This window comes from Ranitomeya variabilis, chromosome 4 (genome assembly GCF_051348905.1).
Source record: "Ranitomeya variabilis isolate aRanVar5 chromosome 4, aRanVar5.hap1, whole genome shotgun sequence".
NCBI classification, from domain to species: Eukaryota; Metazoa; Chordata; class Amphibia; order Anura; family Dendrobatidae; genus Ranitomeya; species Ranitomeya variabilis.
The window spans coordinates 631,984,220-631,998,798 of record NC_135235.1 but is presented as its reverse complement, the minus strand read 5'-3'; the positions used below and the strand labels follow the sequence as shown (position 1 = coordinate 631,998,798).

Here is a 14,579-nt window from a genome sequence, read left to right as displayed (position 1 = left end):
CGGCTCTGCAGGTGGAGGTAGGTGCTGGAGATTCCCCATTACTGGGCGCAGGGGACATTAACCCCCTGAGTGCTGGGCCTATGATAAATCTCTGTATGTGACTATAATGGGACTGTGTGTTATACCGGGGGCAGGACGGGGCCATGACTGGATGTAGTGATCATGTGACGCCGGTAACAGCTCCGGAGGTTTCTTACATGGGATCTTTATGATGTTACATCGTCATCTTCTCCCATTCAGGTCCCTACAATATCGGATCCTCTCAGTGGAGATCTTCTATATAAGAGAATTCTCCTGAGTGACCCTACAAGGATGGATAGGGACAGGGACAAGATGGCGGAGAGGATATTACACCTCACCCTAGAGATCCTCTTCCGGCTTACTGGAGAGGTGAGAGATTCTGATGACGTCACATTACATCATTCTTATCTATGGGAATAACAGATGGACAGAACTGGAGAGGTGAGGACTCTGGGAATGTCTGTAGTGAGGTTTATTAATGTGTCTCTCCATAACCAGGATTACACAGTAGTGAAGAAGACCTCTAGTGAGCGCTGTCAGGACCCTGTGTCTGAGGGATGGGGAAGACCCCTGAGCCCAATCACGGGGCCTCCACCTCACCCCCTGATACATGAGGACATCAATGACCAGAAGATCCTAGAACTCACCTACAAGATGATTGAGCTGCTGACTGGAGAGGTGACACTGCTGGGAATGCTGGGACATTATACAGTAACGCTATGGAGGGATCGGGGGATGACGGTATCATTGTATGTATCAGGTTCCTATAAGGTGTCAGGATGTCACCGTCTATTTCTCCATGGAGGAGTGGGAGTATTTAGAAGGACACAAAGATCTGTACAAGGACGTCATGATGGAGGTTCCCCAGCCCCTCACATCACCAGGTAATAGGACTAAACACACACGGCCTATAATTATCTGTATGTGAAGAATGAATTCAGTCCCTGTATGTGTTTCCTCCAGTTCTATCCAGTGAGAGGACAACACCAGAGAGATGTCCCCGTCCTCTTCTTCCACAGGACTGTAAACAAGAAAATCCCAATGTTCCTCAGGATGATCAGGTAGATGGAGAGAAGGTGTCATGAGATCTCCCCTATGATGTGTATAAGGCCGTTAAGGTCTTCTGATCAGTCTTGCTTTCTCCATCGGGTTAAGGCTTTATTCACACATCAGTATTTCATCAGTATTTGTATGTGAAAACAAAGAGTTTCTACAAAATACAGAACAGGTGTCAATATGTCAATGATAGTTTTTCTCTGTAAGATCCTCTCCTGGTTTTGGCAAAGAAACACAAATGAATAAAACTCACGTGTGAATAAGTCCTTATACTGACTGGACAAATTATTAGAGACATCTGTCTTTTCCTGATTGGAGCAGAGAAGAGGAAATTCTGTGGATGTGAAAAGTCATAATGGCAACAGGACCAGATGACCAGGAAAGGAATTAGAACAATTCCAATCGCAGTAGATGTCACCTACACTGATGAACAAAAGGGTAACAATGTTTTAACTTTTGGCTTTCAGGCACTAGATCTCACCATCCATTACAGCTTTGAATGCAACACTATCATCATTTTATAGATAATCACCTTGGCTAACTCATATATTAATATGACTTAGAACTATTTGGCATATGACTAGTTATGCACTGAAGCTTACTTAATTATTCTGGCCAACCAAATTCATCTCTTCATGGCAGCTGTTTAACTTGCAGTAGAAGGACCCACAAGGGTTTGATTAGTCGGGGGACAGCGTAGTAGGGCAGTTTGAAGAGGTGGTTCAGTATGGATTGGAGGCTGTCTGAGGGGGACAGTAAAAGTCATGGATAGTGTGGAAAAAATAGTTCATAAGTGAGGAAGGTGTAATAGAGGTCATTCATAAGGGAGGACAGTTTGGCTGTTGCCTGCAGAGACAAGCTCTGGATGTGAAAAGTGTCATGCGTCTGGGTTTGAACCCTTGAGCCTGTGTCTTGTGGTTGGCTTCTCTGTCTGCCAAGCCACAGCAGATAGCAATCAAGTAACAGGGGAGACAAATTAGTAAATGAAAACGCCTATCACCTTTCGGGTGCAGCATTATATACATTCCCCTTGCTGGTCTTTCCTGCTGGTGATATTCTCATTTGGATGTACAGCCATACTGCTGTAGTTTAAGCCAGTCAGTTATCTCTTTACTGTTTATGTTCTTTACCCTGCATTTGTCTTCTGTTTCTTTTTAGTAAGTGGGTGGCAGTACCTACTTAATCCTTTATTCTGTATGTTTTACTCACTCTGGGATCTCTTTCTGCTTTCCCTTCTTTAGGTAATTTACACTCTGCTATGCCCTCCGATTCTTTAGAAGGAACGTGAAGCATTCAACAGCATTTTAGGCAGCATAAGTCAGAGTTGCCATTATATAGTCTGTGGTTAAGGCTTTTTCAACTTATGCAGGAACCACTAGGGACTGCAGGGTCAGGATCTCTAGTCTATACAGGAACCTGCAGGGTCAGTTGCACTATTCACTTTGTTACCTGTTTTCCCAACTGAGTTGCTAAACTATCATAACAAAAAGTCATCATGGCGTCAGGATCAGATTCTAAGAAAGGATCAGACTAGATGTCACCTTATAAGGTGCCTTGGTCTATTGGTGTATTGACAATGTAGAATCACGGCTATAAAATGACTGCCGACGCTATGTGAAGCCGAGCTACAGTTGTATAATAATCTGTAGATAGGCTGACTAAGGTTGTGTGTGCACAGGACAATTGTTAATTTTCTAGATATGTGCATGTAGTATAGCATTTTTCTTAAGAAATCAAATTTAAAAACCATTTCACCAGATGAATCAATATTTTGCTTGTGCATCTGGTGATTGACAGCCTGTTGAAAGAGACTGATATTTGGTTGTCGATTATCGACTAGTGTAAGTGTACATTAGAGAGTAACTAAACTTTTGGCTTATGCAAATTGCCTCTTCTGAGAAAAAGAGGACTTAAACTCTATAGCGCCACCTGTTGGAAGTAGCGATCCTACAAGTCACAATCAACCCTTTAACGAGTCATGCAATATGACTTAGGATAAAAGCCAAACAAACAAGCCAGAGCTGGTATGTCACTCTCCATAAGGAGAAACGTTGTCCCTTAGACCCCAGAGCCTCTCATCTAGCCAAATTAGTTCTCATGCTTCGCACTGACGAGGGCCAACAGCCTGAAACACAGTGTCTGCGATTTGAGATACTGATTTGGCTTACACTTTTGGCAGCTTTTTATATATGTTTTAGACCCTTTAATTCTTAGCAGATAAGGGTAGGACCCAGTCTTGAGAATCCAACCAATAGCTCAAAACAAGTTTGAGATGTGCCTCTCTGAAGCGCACACACAGCGCAGGGCGGATACAGGAGAGAGTCATAGGGTTCTGTCTCTTCACCTGGACACTTCTGAAAGGTCTATTGAGAAATTGGTGGGGTCTCAGGACCCATAACTGCACCAATCTGCTCCGGAATGCCAGTTATAAAAACATATTAGATGGCCCCCAAAAGTCAAAAAGGCACTTCCACTATGTATTTTATTCATTAAATGTGTGTGTATGTGCATGTACTGTAGTGTGCTAATATACTCACCTATTGATGCTGTATTAGGTATCCAGCGCGGTACTTCTCTTCTCAGTGACTCACTGTTCTGCAGATTTTCTAGGTCATGCTGTGGTCTACGTCACCTGGAAGGGACTTTTCAATGTAAGGCTATGGAGTATCAGAACAAGTTTTCATAGAATTTAATTGTAAAAGAGACTTGGGTCACATGCATAAAGTATAGAGTGAGCTGGCTAGTCACACCGGAGAAATCAGCAATAGGTGAGTATTTTAATACACTCACACTACATTACATGTACATACACACTCATTTAATTAGTAAAAAACTGTGTGGGACTGCTTCTTTAAATCACTCTTTAAATGTTTCATAGTGCTACTGTGTGCGTCCAACTGTGGTTACTGTATGTCCCACAGCCTGATGATGGATGGTAACTACAACTCCCATCATCATTTTATCCTTTTTAAGGACATACTGCGAGTTGCAAGTGCATGCCATAAAATTGTATTTGCCGAAGTGATGTTTCTGTATTCATTTAATGATGATGGTTCTGGTCCTGTATTCATGTAGTGATGATGGTAATGGTTCTGTATTCATTTAATGATGTTGGTTTTGGTTCTGTATTCATGTACTGATGACTTTTCTGGCGCTGTATTTATGTTCTGATGGTAGTTCCGTTGATGAATGCATATCCTGATGGTGGTCCTCAACCTATATTAATGTTGATATAGTAATCTTTAATTTATTGATGCAAGATCATTATACGGTCAGTGTGCTGTTCACTGCACACATGGACAACACAAAGACTGAAAATACAACTGTCTGAATGAAGACAGATATTTCCACCGAACAAGTATTTGGCTAAAGACGTCATACACTTTAGATAGCTGTTGGCTGACAGCTATCTCGTATTATGATCACCCTGACTCTGACAAGGCCCCTTTGATTTCAATAAGAGAACAGCTGTGCAAGAAATGTCTGGTGGCGGTGGACAGAACAGAAGGATCTGTAGTCGGCAATCAGATATCATTATGTCCACTGATATCATCAGTCAGAGGCACCGATACATATCAAACTGTCGGCCAAACTTAGTGGTATCAGTGGGCTAGGCCGACCCTAGTTTAATGTGTATGGCGGCCTTAACTACTTATTAAAAGGTATGTGCACCTTTTAAGGTACATGCACATGATATCTTTTAGACCTCTACAAACCTAGCAAAATTTTCAAGCGGAAGATGCTTCAGGCAATGCCTATGTCTTTTGTCTTAAAGGGTCTATTTTTCTATCTTTTCAGTCATTTTTCTGGTTATATTTTGGCCGCCTTTTTTTCTCAAAAATTGTATGGAATAAAATAGAGAGCGATTTCGAAGCGCAAGCCACAACGAGAATGGTCTGGTCACTTCTGTTCACCGATTTACGGCTTTGAAAACCCGACAATCAAAAGACTAAGCATATGAACAGCAAGTTATATTGATATTGCAGGGCAAATGTTCATTGTTTTTCAGATGGGTTCCAGGCGTAATCCACCTGAAAAAGACATTGTGTGCACATACCTTTAGTCTGTCTTATCAGTAGGGGGCGTGACCACTTGAAGTGTCTAAGGCAGAATGAACGCCACATAAGAAAGTGCCAATTTTGGTCACCATGTTCTTTTACTATTGTTTCTGTTTGTTTTTTTTTAAATCATTTCACACGAGTTCTCCATCTGTGATTTTTATAATTTTTGTTTCAGGGTGAAGATCTGTCCCATATTATTACTAGAGAGACATATGTGAGGGGTGATGAGTGGTGTAAAGAGGAGCTTCCTACAGATAACCGTACAGGTCAGTAGTGACCACTAAATGCAGAGAAGTCACAGGTTCTAATCAGTCACTGACTGGTATAATTATATGTGGAGATTTTTAGGGGCTGTTACACTGAGTTTTTTAACGTGAAGTTGAGACTTAAAGGGGTTTTCCCATCTCGAAGATCCTATCCCAAGCTGTAGTTGTTGTTGTAATAATAATATTAGCAAATTGCTACAATTAGAAATGTAGTATAGTTTTTCTGATTTGGTATGCCTTTTTCCTCATGTGCAGGCATTACAGGACCTTAAGAATCCATGGTTACGACCACTAGCTAACTAACTGTCACTATGTCAGTGGTTGTAACCATGGATACCTAAGGTCCTGCAATGTCTGCACATGAGGAAAGAGACGTAGAGAATCAGAAAACCTATACTGCATTTCTAATTGGAGGTATTTGCTAATATTGTTAGTAGTACACCTACTACATATTGGGATAGGATCTTCGAAATGGGTACACCCCTTTAAATATTTATTTATTTAATAACTCTTGAAAGCTTCAATATATTCCAGTGAATATCTGTGGGTCAGCCAGCTACGGGTGACAGGTATAATGCATTGCAATGCTTTATACCAGTGATCAGAGAAAAAAATGTTAATGTCTCATGGAGGACTAAGTAAAAAAAAAAAGTAAAAATATAAATAAAAAAAAAGTAAAAATATATATAAAAAAGTACACATCTGGTACCGCATCGTCCGGAATAACCCGACAAATAAAACTGTCACACTAGATAACCCCTTCAGTGAACACTCTGAAAAAATAAAATGAAAAAAAAAAAAACAAGACAAAATATGCCTTTTCATAGTACTGTTGAACAAAAATTGGAATGAAACCCGATAAAAAAGTCGAATAGAAAGAATGATATAGTTTAAAACACCATCTTGTCCCACACAAAAACAAACTGCCATACAGCTATTAAGTTATAGGTCTTAGAATAAAGCGATGCAAAAATAATTCTTTTTTTCTATCAGTAGTTTTTATTGTGTAAAAGCAGCAAAACAATAAAAAATTAAATACATGTGGTATTGCTGTAATTGTACTGACCCGAAGAATAAAGCTGCCTTAACCACACACGGAACGCCATAAGAAAAAAAAAATCACCAAAAAACAATGAATTGCTGTTTTTTATCCATTCTTCCTCGCAAAAGTCAGAATAGAAAGAGATCAAAAAATGTCATATGCCTCAAAATGACACAAATAAAACGTCAACTGATCCCACAAAACACAAGCCCTCACATGACTCTGTCAGCAGAAATATAGAAAAATTATAGCTATCAAAATATGGGGATTCACAATAAAAAGAGTCTTTTAGTGTGTGACAGCAGACAAACACAAAAACCCGATATAAATCTGGGATCTCTGTAATCGCACCGACCTGAAGAATAAAGTCTTTCTAATCTCTTATATCGCACGGGAAACAGCATAAAAAATTAATTAAACCAATTCTTCACCTGCTGTTGATTTGTTTATTCTGCCTCCCAAAGATCGCAGTAAGGCTCACAATTACTCTGCTCTTTACTCTGAGCACTTACATCAGTTTCTCCACGTAAATCTCTGAAATATGTGATGTAGGCAGAACCCCCAGATGAAAATTCCATATGAGGCACATGTAGGAACTGTGGATGCCATAGGACCTGTGATCTGACAGTGTCCGTCTTTTTAGGATTGCATAAAAGTGCCTTCAGCCACAGATTTGTGCACCTTTGAAAATAAAGACAATGCTGACCACAGGCCAGACGGAGTCCAGGGTATCTCTGCTGCCTCATTATAGTGAATGGATCCCTTGGCGGTTTCATCTGAATCACGTCGCTCAAAGATTTAGATTGAAACCCAGATGTAAGTGCTAAGCATAGAGCGCAGGGTAAATGTGATCCCAAACGTAATGTAAAATCTTCCCAATAAAAGCTTCAGCTCAATCCACTAAAAAAGCAAGTCCCCACTCAGGTCCATCAACTTTTAACGGAAATATAGGGGTTTTTCACGTTGCTGGTAGCACAAAGGTACTAGAAAAGCACTTTAGTTCCTCGGACCCCCCCAAAAGAAATCCAGCAAATTTTGCACTCCCAAATCTTAAAGTGAACCTGTCAGCAGGATTGTGCACAGTAACCTACAGACAGTGTCAGGTTCACACCAGTATACTGATTAAAATGATACCTTGGTTGATGAAATCAATCTTGTTGTTGTTGTTTAATCTTTAGTTTCAGTTTTGATCTAATGATATGCTTGTGCTCCGGGGCAGCCTGAGGGAGGAGGCTTCACGTGGAGCTCTGCTTAGCTATTCATACTGATGGCTTGTGACAGGTCACTGATCCCTCAGTGACCTACCCCCTAGTTTACATAATGAATTATATATATATATATATATATATATATATATATATATATATATATATATATATATATATATATATATATATATATATATCTTGGGGGGAAAAATCCCCTTCTCCAGGCAGTTGCCAGCAGTGTCATGACCAGACCGGAAAAAGGGGAAGACAGGACTCAAAACCCGGTCTGGATCATGACAATTACCACATAAAATGACACTAGTCAGAATTGAAAAAATTGTTTTGGTCAGGAGTGTGAAAACAGGCAGGGAGGTGATCGGGTTAAAGGTATTCAAAAACACAGGAAGTTTGTGATGCAATTTCTCCTGAGTGCACTGATACCCCAAATTTAGTGAAAAACTAATGCTTGGTCACATGGCAAAGTTCGGAATGGAAGGAGCGCTTATTGAATTTTGGAGCACTATTTTGGCTGGAATTGATTCTGGATGCCATGATGCCTTTGAAAAGCCCTCAAGGTGACATTTCCCACAAGGAGCCCCATTTTGGACACACCAACCCTCAAGGAATTTATGTATGGGTATTGTGAGCATCTAGAACCCACAGGTGCTTCACAAAACTTTAACATTGAGATGTGTAAATTAAAGCTTTAGATTTTTTTTCCACAACTTTTGATTTAGCCCCAAAAGTTTCATTTGCCCCCTTCCTCAAGAGCAGAAGGAGAAAATGGACCACACAACTTGTTGGGCAATTTCTCCTGAATATACCTATACCCCATATGTCATTTAAAACTACTGTTTGGGTGCACAGCAGCGCTATTTCAGGGATTTCAGTGCACTGATGGCAGCCCTATTTTACCAGCCCTTTAATTCACTGTTGAATCCTGCATTGCAAGCAATTAAGGATTATGTTCTGACGTCAGCCAGTGCTAGCGTCAGTACATAGTTTTGGGGGAGATTTAGCGTGTGATTCACTCCTGTCCCATAGCAGCTGCAGACCCAGTGTCTCCTGTGATGTAAATTCTCCAGCCCCCTATATGCTGCAGCCATATTCTGTCCTATGTCATATTGTATCCTATATAAACTGTGCAGGAGGTGTGGGTTAAATCCCGCGCTGCCTTAATGATGAAGTTCCAAGGATAATAAATTTAGACGGTGGTTTATTCAACGTGTTTCAAGGTCAGTGCGACCTCTTCTTCAGGAAATTCCACATACAACACATAATATCCTATGTGATGGATATACTCCAGCCACATTGACTACTATGTAATGAGTATGATGCTAACCCAGTGTCTCCTATGAGATTTATATGCTTCAGCCCCAGCGACTTCTATGTAATATAAATGCTCCATCCCCAGTGACTCCTATATGATGTATATGCTCCAGCTACAGTGACTCCTGATGGATTTATATGCTGCTACCCCAGTGTCTCCTATGTGATGTATATTTACCAAGTGTGAGACAGTGTATCCCCCAGAATGTGTTGTGTTTAGAAGCAAATTGAATCCGCGGGAGTGCATTGTATTCACAGCCACAGCTATGGTTGCAATGCAAAATAAAATAGTGTGGATTTGGTCAAACTATTTGATCTTGTCAGATTTAAGAAAACCTGAAATGGGCTTTTAAATTTGGAGAGATCTGTAGGATTTTAGTGGGGCAAGTCTCTTCCTCAATTCCGAGTTTTGCAAGTGGCCAATGTCCACGATTCACTTTTCAACATTCTGTTGAGTTTTGGGTGGGTCAACTTATGTTTTTCTAGCTACAGAGTAGGAAGCTCTTTGCAGGGCAGGTCTGTGTGAGTTTGAACACAGGCCAGAGCCAGAAAGCAAAGCCCCTGACACACACACGAGGGATACAGTCGCCCACAGTAACAGAGTGTTGTGGACAATCCAGCTGCGATCCGGAGGAAACAGTTGTCTTTTTTTGTTGATTGTTGACACAATAAAGACTTTTAAGTTGGACTAACCTGGATCATTGCCTCTTTACACCACTGCATTACATAAGCCTTGTGACTCCTATGTGATATATGTACAGCAGTCTCGGTGTCTCCGATATGATATATGTAGAATGGTCTTGGTGTCTCATATGACATGTCTCATATCACAAAGATTTTACTGTGCTGCACACCAACACAAACCTGGAAAAGCAGTTGGGAGTAGCAACATCATTAATACTCACCTATCATCGCAAATCTCACAAATTGAAGCTGGTCCAACCATCACATTAGTGTCAGTTGAATAAATGTTTGCCCAAATATAGCAAGATAAATTTCAAGTATATCAATGAATGATGGTATAAATATCCAAATGACCTTTGACAGAAAAATAGGTTCTCCACCCCTGATAATATCTGGTAATGATTGGTGATAGAGAAAGTGAAGCAAGAACCTATGGAGAAGACAATTCCTACAGAGAACTGACAAATTTAAACAGCACAACCTGGTGGCCTAACATCGTAATCTAATAGCCCCTGCTTTGTGCTCTACTTTCTTAGTCAATTGATAATTGATTTCTATTACAATTTGTATGAAAATGCATAGAATATATAATATTGATATGATTTCACAGCATTGTTATTAAAAAATAATAACATCACTTTTATTCATGACAGGGGTCTGGAGCTTAGAGGGACATCCAATATTTTCAGATTTTGAAACGGATGATCATGGTATTACACCAGATACATATGAAGAACATGCCATTATCTCAGATATACCTCAAGCCCTTCTCAGAAAAAAACTTTCTTCTGATCATTTTCAACAGGTCCTTTCTTCTGTTTCATCAATAACCAATATACAAAACAAAAGTTATAGAAGGACTAATGAACATGAACATGCTCTTAAAAAAGGGAAATCATATTTATGCTCAGAATGTGGGAAATGTTTTGTAAAGAAATCACATCTTGTTACACATCAGAGAATTCACACAGGGGAGAAGCCGTTTTCATGTTCAGAATGTGATAAATGTTATAAACAGAAACCACAGCTTATTGTACATCAGAGAACTCACACAGGGGAGAAGCCATTTTTATGTTCAGAATGTGGGAAATGCTTTAATGAGAAGCCTCATCTAATTAAACATCTGAGAATTCATACAGGGGAAAAGCCATATTCATGTTCAGAATGTGGGAAATGTTTTAATGAGAAATCATTTCTCATTACACATCAGAGAATTCACACAGGGGAGAAGCCATTTTTATGTTCAGAATGTGGGAAATGTTTTTCTAAGAAATCACTTCTTGTTAAACATCAGAGAATTCATACAGCAAAGAAGCCATTTTCATGTTCAGAATGTGGAAAAGGTTTTCTAAAGAAATTACATCTTGTTGTACATCAGACAATTCACACAGGGGAGAAGGATTTTCCATGTTCAGAATGTGGGAAATGTTACAGCGATATATTCAAACTTGTTAAACATCAGAGAACTCACACAAGAAAGAAGTCATATTTATGCTCAGAATGTGGGAAATGTTTCATGCAGAAATCATATCTTGTTGTACATCAGAGAATTCACACAGGAGAGAAGCCATTTTTATGTTCAGAATGTGGAAAATGTTTTAGAAAGAAATCACATTTTGTTGCACACCAGATAACTCACACAGGGGAGAAGCCATATTCATGTTCAGAATGTGGGAAATGTTTTACAATGAAAGGAAATCTTGCTAGACATCAAAGGACACACACAGGGAAGTAGCGATATTCTTTTTTTATCATTTTGAGTAGGAAAAAAAATGCAAGTTATAGTAAAGTCGCACACTCTTAAAAATGACTCATATTGGAACCCCAAGAGACCTCATAATAAAAGAGACCACTCTGCTTCTATTTTCATTAGTTGTACAACAGATCAGTTTTGAACATAAATCCTGTTTGCTTATTCCAAAAATGGAACAGAAAGAAAAAAAAAAACTCCCAAACAAAAGTGTGAACACAACCTGAGGCTGTCGGTCAAGAAGTGGAGACATCTGTTTTTTTATTTGATTTGTAGAGTAAACTTTCCTATTCAGGTTCTGTGAAAACACTGATAACACTCGTGTATCATCAGTGATATGAGAGGCTTTGACAAAAAAACTGGACTAAACGTAGATCCAACATATTGAAATAAAAATTTGTATTTTAACATATACACAAAAAATGGATGTTTTCTGATTGAGGCCTAGGTCTATATTCACATTCTGTACTGCACTCTGTCTGAAGGGTAACTCTTAACACATGAAAATAGTATGTCATCGTACCCCTACCTTGCCAATCAACCTCTCAAGGAAGTGGCAATTTTAGGACTTTAAGAAAAAGGGTCTTTTTTTTACTTGTTCTGTTCCAAGAGTCATGATATTTTTATTTTTGCACCATTAGGGTATGTGCACACGTTCAGGAATTTTTGCGCGTTTTTTTCGCTATAAAAAGGCATAAAAAACGCATAGATATGCATCCTATCATTTAGAATGCATTCTGCATTTTTTGTGCACATGATGCGTTTTTTCCACAAAAAAACGCATTGCGGGAAAAAAAGCATCATGTTCATTATTTTTGCGGATTTTATGCAGATTTCCCATTGTTTTGGAGTGTCCGGAAAAAAATGCAAAAAATCCGCATAAAATCCACACAAAAAAATTTGCAAAAAACGCGAAAAAAAGCATGCAGAATTCCTGCGGAAAACCTCAGGTTTATCTCAGGAAAATTCTGCATGCATTCCGGACGTTTGCACATACCCTAAGGGCTTGTTCACACTATCCTTTTTTTGCTGCGGATTTTTCAGCTGCGGATTTGGAAAAACCGCAGTGCAAAACCGCGGTGGTTTTCACTGCGGTTTCTACTGCGGATTCCACTGCGGGTTTCCAACTGCAGTTTCCTATTGGTGCAGGTGGAAAACCGTTGCGGAATCCGCAGAAAGAAGTGACATGCTACTTCTTTTTTTCCGCAGAAAATCCGCGCTGATTTTCAAGCCGAAAAAAGCAAAGTGGGCACAGCTTTTTTTGTTTTCCATAGGGTAACATTGTACTGTACCCTGCATGGAAAACGGCTGCGGATCCGCAGCTGCAAATCCGCTGCGGATCCGCAGCAAAAACCGCAACGTGTGAACATAGCCTTATAGTTGCATGAGGGCTTGTTTTTTTTAGATGCATTTGTCAGTGGCAACTAATTTTATGCCTTTAAGAAAAAGGGTCTTTTTTTTTTTACTTGTTCTGTTCCAAGAGTCATGATATTTTTATTTTTGCACCATTATAGTTGCATGAGGGCTCGTTTTTTTAGATGCATTTGTCAATGTTAACGAACTTATTTCATTGTAAGATGAAATAAAAAGGAGAAAAAAAATCTAATTTTTTTGTTTTTTTGTTTTTAGTTTTCCGCTATTCATGTGCTGCACATATAAGGGGTTATCTTTATTTTGCGGGTCCGCACAATTATGACGATACCAAAGTTATCTACTTTAATTTTTGTTTTAGTACTCTTATATAATAAATACTATGCATTTCTTTTTGTGTCGTCCTATTTGGAGAGCCAGACGGTTTTCAATTTTCTATCAGTGGAGATGTATGACTGCTTATTTTTGTGTAACAAGCAGTTATTAGTGGTGCCATATGACATTTCTATTAAGTTTTACAATTTTTTTTAAGTGAAATGTACAGAAGAAACAGCAATTCTAAAATGGCTACTTCAGCTGGATAAGGTGTAGTTTTTACTGGTGCCATTTCTGGTTACAGACAACTTTTTGGTAACTTTTTAGTTCATTCTTTGTAAGACTATATGAACAAAATCTAAAAATTCTGTTTTTTGTATTTTTTTTTCTTATGACATTCACCATGGAGCATTAATAATGGTATAATTTCAAAATACAAGTCAATTGCATTACTTGTCCGATAGATTAGTAATTCTGATTGTATGCACATTTTTTCTTGTGGACACAATTTTTTTTTGCTGATCACAGATGGGGAGGGAGAGAATGGCAGACAGTTTTTGTACTGGTCTGGCCCTGTGTGGGGGAGGTTATGGTAAACAGCCTTAGGCCTGTCCCACACGTCCAGATAATTCCGGTACCGCATAGGGGTGGAGCCGCATATTCATGACTGTAATGGGCGGCACCACGTGACCGCTCATACAGGAGAAGCTGCGGTGCGGAGAGGACGTTTCGAGGGAGCCGGGTGAGTATTTTCTTTCCAGCGGTGGGGCGCACAGGGGGTGGGAGGGGGGTAGTGACAAAGTTCTTTATTACAACCGCAAAAAAAAACAAAATACAATGATTTTTCATTTCTTATCTCCAGCGAACGCTGCTGGAGAGAAGAAATGAATGGCGGCTTCAGCACCACGCTTACTGTAGCGCTGTCTCCTGCACGGCACACAGACTGCACACGGACAGCATTCGTGTGTGGTACGTGTTTTACACGGACCCATTGACTTTAATGGGTCCGTGTGATCCGTGCGCTCCCACGAACACTGACATGTCTCCATGTTTTGCACGCGGACACACGGTCTGCGAAAACACGCTGACATGTGCAGAGACACATTGATTTTAATGTGTCTACGTGTGTGTCTCCGGTACGTGAGAAAACTGACACCTCACGTACCGGAATCACTGACGTGTGAAACCGGCCTTAGACAGTTGAGAAATGAGGAGCTGAGCTTGTGCTGTGCTAGTTCGTGAGAAATCAAAACATATCATGTGACCAGCGCTGGGGAAACGCTGCCAGAGGAAAATGTATGAACATAAGAGTTAAAAAAACAGCTGTGAGGGTTTCTGATAAAAATTAAAGTTCAATGATAAAAACAGATAAGGGTGACTTTATTAACTACAGAGACTTAGTCTCACATGTGGTTACTGATTGTCATAGCCTTGTTTACATTGGATTCTGTCATGTATAAAAGACTTGTTCTCCTT

The 14,579-nt window shown here is 39.6% G+C and overlaps 1 protein-coding gene across 1 annotated transcript in view; it reads left to right on the top strand.

The window, feature by feature from the left end:
- LOC143767327 (uncharacterized) overlaps nt 1–13,076 on the top strand; it is a 760,398-nt gene extending 747,322 nt beyond the window's left edge. Inside the window, 1 exon segment of the mRNA XM_077255569.1 lies at nt 10,579–13,076. Within this exon segment, the coding sequence (XP_077111684.1) occupies nt 10,579–11,402 (824 nt within the window). The 3' untranslated portion in view covers nt 11,403–13,076.
- The last annotated feature ends 1,503 nt before the right edge of the window (nt 13,077–14,579 follow it).